This window comes from Opisthocomus hoazin, chromosome 9, assembly GCF_030867145.1.
Source record: "Opisthocomus hoazin isolate bOpiHoa1 chromosome 9, bOpiHoa1.hap1, whole genome shotgun sequence".
Taxonomy (NCBI): Eukaryota; Metazoa; Chordata; class Aves; order Opisthocomiformes; family Opisthocomidae; genus Opisthocomus; species Opisthocomus hoazin.
In genome coordinates this window covers 32,731,383-32,739,130 of record NC_134422.1, presented here as the reverse complement: position 1 = coordinate 32,739,130, position 7,748 = coordinate 32,731,383, and the positions used below count along the sequence as shown (strand labels likewise).

Here is a 7,748-nt window from a genome sequence, read left to right as displayed (position 1 = left end):
ATTCATGCTAGTAAGAACAGAAATTTTGAGTGGTTGTTTTGTCATGCACTCATTTAGGTGCTGTACAAGAGCTCTAGTTGAGGAGTAACAGTGGTGGTAACCCAGACCATAGCACAGCCAGATGACTCCTGCTCTGTGTTGATGTGACTGTTACCCGTATTCACGCTCTCCCTACACCAGATGCTGCTGCAGTTCCAAACAGAAAATTAACTACTTCACCCCAGCCTACAGCATATCTCACCCAGCCTAAGCTGCATGAGGAGAGCAGGAGGATGGAAAAGGTCCATCATTTAAATTCTGGTATTTCTCATTTTGACATTCCACTCATCTGTTTCTCTCCCAGCTAGGTACCGAGTATGGCTTCTCTTGCACTTGAAATAGCTTCCAGCCCTTTCAAAGTAAAACAACCTCAGAAGCTATCATATCTACCAGAAATGACTTAAAAGCATTTACTAACAAATGTAAGCTAACAACTCTGGAATTTGCCCAGTGACTCAAATGTCAACCTTTCTTCCCCTGTACTCTCTGTCTGTGCCCTGCAGGGCCTGTGCCTAAGTTCTCTTAGCAGTCTGTTATTTCTCTGTCTGGTTTGCACAGTGTTCAGATAGTGCATGGCACTACTATACTATGTGGTACTGATGTCCATGATAACACGGGCATATACCTCCTCCTCACCACCATTACAGGACTTACCTGTGCCAAGCTCTAACAGCCACGTTTTGCTGTCTGTATGAAAAGTGCATAGGAGAGATTCCCCATGAGACACTATTGCTGAGGCACCATGTGCTTGAGTACCCACATAGTATCTCTGACTGAGATAAAAATGAGACCTTCATTTTAGGATCAACAGCTAAGGCTAAGCTGCAAAACAGATAAATACTGATAGCTTTATAGCTGTTGGAAGAGATTTCAATGCTTATTTTAGGATATACTAAGAACTCAGACCCTCTGGTAGTAAGAACACACTATTTATTTGCATTCAGCTGGCCACATGAATGCATTAAAAATTTGACTAAAGGCTCAGATTTGACCCTCAGCACAGGTCACATTTTGACTGCTTCACCTCCACCTTTCTGTCTCCCATGAATCATGAAAGGCAGCAAACACTTCATCCCATGCCCCATGATGATTTGTCAGAACATAACCCACTTTTCTAAGAGTTGTTCCAAGTGCTTCTGTCATAAGGGGATGGATTGTAACGCCTCTCAAAGACGGTGAATAGCAGAGGGCCATTTTAAGCTATAATGAGGTCTCATTACTACCAGAAATCTTGAAGAACAAGACCTTGGCAGCATTTAGTAATTCTCAGGAAGTCCGAAAAAAGAACAAGCTTGTCTAGAGCTGGAAGAGCAAATGTTTTTCCTGAAAACGCACCTGATTCTCTATGATTAATATCTTGGGCAATCATTTACACCAGAGGCTAAAAGCAGTGCAAAATCAGCACAGCAACATCGTGCTGGCTTTGCACTAGTGTAAGCAACTCTGTAGAGACTGACAAAAACCCATATTCATAGAGCTTAAGAAACGGCTTGCTACAGGAGTAAAAATATGTCCTTTAACAGCAAGAAACCTTCCCTGTGAGAATGAATTGTGCCAGAAATACAAACTCTTGGCACTCCTTGCAGCTCCCTGCAAAACAGCTGCACTTGCTACTTTCGAATACTGTCTTAGACAATCCAAAGCATTCATCCAAGATTAGGGAAATCCCGAAGCACTAGCATTACTCCCTAGAAATTTTTCATCTTTTCCACAAAGTACTTTATTATAAAGCTTGAACATAATTTGCAACAAATGCTTTTGTCTCTCAGTTTTATCTTCACAAACTTCCTTGAATTAAGAGAGTTTATGTCAACTGGTATTATGAGCCTGCAGAACTCAATATATTTTAATTATGAGGATGAGTGAGACTTTAGCCTACCTAGTTAATGACAAAATATCATGTTCTCCGTTTAATTAGGACATGTTAAAAGGTTCATGTTTAAATTTTCTTTAAGGGTGAAACAAATGTTACAGCGTAACGAGGTTATTCCCTATAAACTACATCATGCAGTGTTAGATTTTGAGATGCAGAAGGAAGAAAAACAGAGGCATTGGGTACTATTTGGCAGCTGACTGTTCTACCATAGCAGATTTCAACATCCTGCAGATGGCTATAGCAGTAGCATTCATATGCTTCATATGCCATGTCAGTACCTCCTGTCCTTGCAGAGATGACAACAGCACTAATTATGTCTGCTGAAAGCTTCCCAAGGTCCAGGGCTGCTGTGACTATGATTTGGTGTTATAAACACTACAAACAGCAGGAGCCAAAGGTGCTCTCTGCTTTTACCACCTCATCGTGGTTGTTGCATGAGCCCACCCTCCTGCTAGTGGTTGTTCGCATCTGACTGGGATACAGGCAGCAGGCGTGCATTGAGCCACTGGTATTGCACACAACTGCAGTTGGGGATTTTAGTATAGTGCTAACTTCCAATCCTTTCCCTACTTTTATGGATCACTTTATTGTAAAGACATTGAGGTCCTAAGCTCCCAGCCAAACTCCTAGATGCCTCTGATGCATGCACAGAGAACCAAAGCAAAAGTAGGCTTTTAAACCTTGAGAGTGCAAAATATACTTGGTACGTGGGGGAAGGAAAAAAAGATGCCATACAGCCTGGTGGCAACTTCCAGTCCAGGAAAACCCAGCAACCTGCAAGCCAAGCAAGACTTATTTCTCTGCTCACTGCCAAGAGCTCTTTCAGATCATGGAGTCTTTCCTACCTGGCTACTTCATAGGACTTTCAGAAACCTGTTTTTGACTGTTTAAAATGGCCTCAGAGCAAATAAGTTCCTCAAAAATTTTCACTATTTTTTTTTCCACTTATATAAAGCAGATGCTTTCATCTCATTATGTTTTAAGACCTCTACCAGGAAAGCAGAAAGTGGTAGCAATAAGGTGTCTTCACTCTTACATTCTTTTCTTCTTGCTTTCAACATTCCAAACTATCACTGCTTTGCTACCAACCTCTGCAGGGGCTGCCTAAGCAATCTCCAAGTGATTTAAATGGTGCTAACTGCAGAAGAGTAAATCCAGGAAGGTAACCAACTGGATAAAGAGCTTTCAGTAGTGCTTCCTGGGAAATCGAGCCTCCAGAGCTTCCCAGCATTTGCACAGTTGGAGAACAGTGGTTCCAGAAAGTGGCTCACCAGACTGACTACTGAGAAAAAACCCCTCTCTGTTACAAAAAATAGGTCCCTTCATATTTCATCATGGCTCTTGCCACATTTTCTTGTGCTTATCTCAAAAGTTGTGCTTTGTATTGTCTCTTATACCTTAACGTGTCTCTATCAACCTTCTTTTAAGACTGTAAGAAAGAATTAAATTATTTGACTGTTCATAGATCAGCAAATTTCTTGTTCTGAACAGCATCCTCTTTCATCTGTCATTGTCACTCTCCGGAAGATTAATAAGAAAAAGACATTTATGAGGCAGAATCTGCTGAAAGCAGAGATGAGCTTGGTACAAAAGATAGTAATTGTAACTTTTTTCAGATCTGCATTGATCTCAACATCTGTAGATCCTTAAAAATAATTTCCTATAGCGTCCATACCTTCATTACGCAAAGAAGAAAAGCATATCAAGAAACAAGTTCAGCCAGCATTCAGTGTTTGCGCAAGGTAAGCTGGGGGATGATTTTCTGGCTCCTTCTGACCATGATAGGAGTTAAAGATTCACCTTGCATCTGTCAGAGCAAAATGAACTTTTTTCTTCAACAGTGGAAGGAGAGAACACACTGAAATGAGATGGAGGAAAAGACCATTCAGGGGATGGTGTATACATAGAGGAGTCTGGTTAAGTGTGGAAGGCATTAGTGTCACCTGTTTCTGAGGAGTGGAGAAGGGACCAGTGTTTTGCACCAGCAGCAAAACATTAACACTACTGCATAATTACAGAGTACTCAGCATATATTCAGCCCTGGTGTATTTTTCTACTAAATTCCACTCTAATTATATGAGAGTCTGTGGACTTCAATAAGTTGTGGTTTAAGTACCTGCAGCCGCTGCAATAAGTAACAACAGGATTGTATACACAGATACACATACACACACAGTGTTAGCTAACTGTCAGGAGCATTGTTCAAGAAAGTTGAATTAAAAACAGTAAAGGTTTTCCCATTTTCCTAAACTGGTAGCCTCTTCTTTAAAGTTCCCATCTCTTTGATGTTTCTTAGCCCGCTGCTCTGTCATCTGGTTCCTCACTTACATTTCACATGTCCCTCCAGGAGGATCAGGGTTTCTCCTTTCTCTTGTGTACATGCAGCTGTAGAGAAAGAGCATTCGCTTTGTCCTGCTGCTCTTTTCCCACCACCTCCTCTCCTCTGAGGCATACAGCAGATCCACATTAAATGATGCATTCACTGTCAAATGTAACAATGATGGTTTCCTAGCAGACTAGTGTTCATCAATTCTTTAAAAAAAGATGACTTAAAAAAAAAAGGGCAGAATCTAGGCCACACAGAATTTAAGAATGAGCAGCTGTCAAAATCCGGGGCATTATTTCATTTCCAGCTCAAGAGAGAAGTGACAAAATAGAACAGGAAGAACAAAGGAACAGAGAAGTTTTAAGATGTTGCTTTGTTCACTACTAGAGGTAAAAGCAGGGTGGGAGAATGTGAGATGACACCAGTTGTTAATGGAATTTTTGCCACTGAAGAAAAAATGTGCAGGATGCATTTAGAGTGCTGCTTCATTAACTGCCATTAGTAATCCATTTCACAACTGAATGAGTGAACACTGGATAGCTTCAGGCTCTTCTGAAGTTTTGGTTGTGTTTTTGTTTTTTAAATAACATCTCTACTTTAAAAGTGCAAAGCTCTCCCTATGCACAGCAGGCAGGGTTGTGTTCATCACAAAAGTCAGTACTGAAGAAATGCCCATCACAAGAGCACTTGGGATGTCAAGCAGATCAGAAATAAAGTCCACACCTAGTTCAAAATTTGGACTTGGCACTTAGCACCAATTGTTCAGAGAGTCCCATAGTATACAAAGGCATCACAGCCTCTTCCCACTCCTTTGCACTTTTCAATAACAGCTCTCATCAGATTTTATATCCTTCCTGAAAATTTTTGGCACTAATTCTAAAACCCCCAGACTATCTGTCTGCCCTTATTCTCCCTCTACACTCGTAGCTTCTTGTGATCCAAGGGAACTTGACAGCACATGCAAGAAGCAGCCTAGGTTTTCTCATCTCCTCAACACAGCCCACGGTGCACTAGCTTCAGTGCTGATAGCTTCAGAAAAAGCACTGCTGGGTGGTACCCAGCTCCACCACATCTCTAGCACTAGCTTGCGTTGGTATTTCTTTGCAGGGCCTGCAGATATTAGGGGATACATAAGAGGTAGGTAACTAAAAGCTAGCAGTGCCCTGGGTCCGGCATCTCTGACAGACTGAGTGTGGCTAGAGGAAAATACTCCACTTCAGCTTACTCTGGCAAGTGTCCTGGGTTTGGCCAGGACAGGGTTAATTTTCACCAGACTCCAGGAAGGGGCACAGCCGGGGGGTGGGGGCTGACCCCACCTGGCCAAACAGAGCCCGGTATTCCATACCATGTGACGTCACGCTGGGTTCCGGTGGGGGGGGGGGCGGCGCAGCGGAAGGGGACTCACGGCTTGGGGGGACGCGGCGCCGGTGCTGTCTGGGTCCTGCGGTTCGTTGTTGTGTTTTCTCCTTATTTGTATCGTTGTTGTTCCTGTTTTCCCTCTGTTTGCTGTTCTGTTAAACTGCCCTTATCCCGACCCACCAGTTTCTGCCTCTTTCTTTCCATTCTCCTCCACACGCCGGCGGGGGGAGGGGCGGCCGCGTGGCGCTTTTGTTGCCGGCGGCAGCCGAAACCAAAACAGCAAGTATCAAAGAAGTTCTCCTACTTTGAATCTTCCTGACTCCAAGATGTCCTGTGTACATACTGCAATATGGGGGAAAAAAGACAGACACATACATTCCTTAGCTGGTAAACAGAGGCAGGCACTGTATACGCTGCTGAATCCAGTACCATTGGCCATAGAGCTGGTGAAGTCTTTTGCCATGCAGAAGCAAGTGATAACATGCACCACGTGGTACAGTGGGTGTCTGCTCCATGGACAGCATTTGCAGGTGTTGCCAGAGCTGAAAAAGCAGCAGAGCAGGCTGGAGCAAAAAGTGAAGGAGTCACTTAATTGGGAGGGGTAAAGCACAACAACACTTTCACCTCATTTTGAAAGGATTCAATTTTAATGCGCACAATCACGGCACAAAATATTTGACAGCAAGACACAGAAGTCTTTGGGGAGTTCTCCACTTTTGAAGCCAAAGACAAAACGGAGAGGGAGCCTTTATGATACAGGGACAGCCACCTGAATTCAGAATGTTGAACCAGAATTTAAAAAATAACAATAATAAAAATAGCCTGAAGGACTGAGCAGAAATTGGAAGCAATTCCAGGACACAAACATACAGCCTTTCTGTTCCATAAAAGCTACATGCTGAAGATGATGATTCTTGACCAGGGTTAAAAACAAAGCAAAAAGTAGCTGCATCATGCCTGTCAGCTGTTGCAAGGAATTGTGGGGAATCCATCTTCATTCATCTCTAAAGAGCCCCTACCACACTCATGGTGTGGCAACTGTCCATGGCATCACTCGGTGGATCAAGCAGGAGGATGTCTAATTGTTACATAAAGTCATAAAATCCCCAATAACAAGCAATGGAAAGAGAAATCTACTTGTCTTTCTGTGAGGAGTTGGGGCCAGGCTCCAGCAGTCCAGCATCAGAATAGCTGGGAGTACGGACCCAAGGCAGGCATTCCTAAGCAGGAACAAACAGGCTTGGTCATGAAAAGAAGGAACAACCCCCATGTGGGATCACTTGTATCTTCTTCCATTTTCCTCTACTATGGTGGTATCTGGATCTACCCATCTAGTAAGTAACTAATATTAAATCCTCTGTGGAAATGGGGAGAAGATGGCGGAGAGGCTGGGGAGAGGATGGCTTTCTAATGAACTATCAAAAGCTGGGAATTAGTTTGAGTGAGTTGGAAAGACAATCAGTGCAGATGCTATAAAATACATGGAAAGATGGTTAGGTGGATGATCTGAGTTCTCCTCTCTTTCGTGGTGCCAGAAGCAGTAAGAACGCAGGTTGGAGATACCTCTTCTATGCTGTGTCTCCATTGTCAAAGTTTCTGTAGTGGAAGAGACTCCTGCAGTCCAATTTCCCAGCATATTTGACAGCTTCAGCAAAAAGCTTTGTCACCTGTCAATATAAACCAGAGGAGGACTGAGCATTGCAAACCCTTCTGCAGAAGGCTGAGTAACAGAGCATGCTCCATACTTCTACACTGTCACCCTGAAACCACCCTATGCAGGTCCAGTCCTTGAGTCCATCCAAATTGATAACAATTTCAAGGTGACTGTGCATGGGTGTTGGCTCCAGCCCTCCGAAGCCTGTCTGCTCAGCTGCGAGATGTAGAGGTGCTGGGCTTCTTTGACAAAGCAGCCATGTCGCATGAGAGCTGTTGTTTCCCCTTACAGCCCAAGCCTTTAAGAGAGCACGGGGTTGTTTTCCCCTCTCGAAATCAGAGATTAAAACTCTACAACCAAAAGGGTTCAGTGAAACGCATCAAGCAGGTGTGGTAATAAGTTTTGGATGGGGACCCTTGTGTTCTGGTTGTCAATGTGTATTTCACTATGAGGCAGAGGATGGGTCTTCAATTTCCCATTCCTGCTAATCATGT

The 7,748-nt window shown here is 43.3% G+C and overlaps 1 protein-coding gene across 1 annotated transcript in view; it reads right to left on the bottom strand.

The window, feature by feature from the left end:
- Positions 1–6,129: 6,129 nt before the first annotated feature.
- CPS1 (carbamoyl-phosphate synthase 1) overlaps positions 6,130–7,748 on the bottom strand; it is a 105,206-nt gene continuing 103,587 nt past the window's right edge. Inside the window, exon 38 of the mRNA XM_009944634.2 lies at positions 6,130–7,267. Within this exon, the coding sequence (XP_009942936.1) occupies positions 7,169–7,267 (99 nt within the window). The 3' untranslated portion in view covers positions 6,130–7,168. The remainder of the gene's footprint in view (positions 7,268–7,748) is intronic.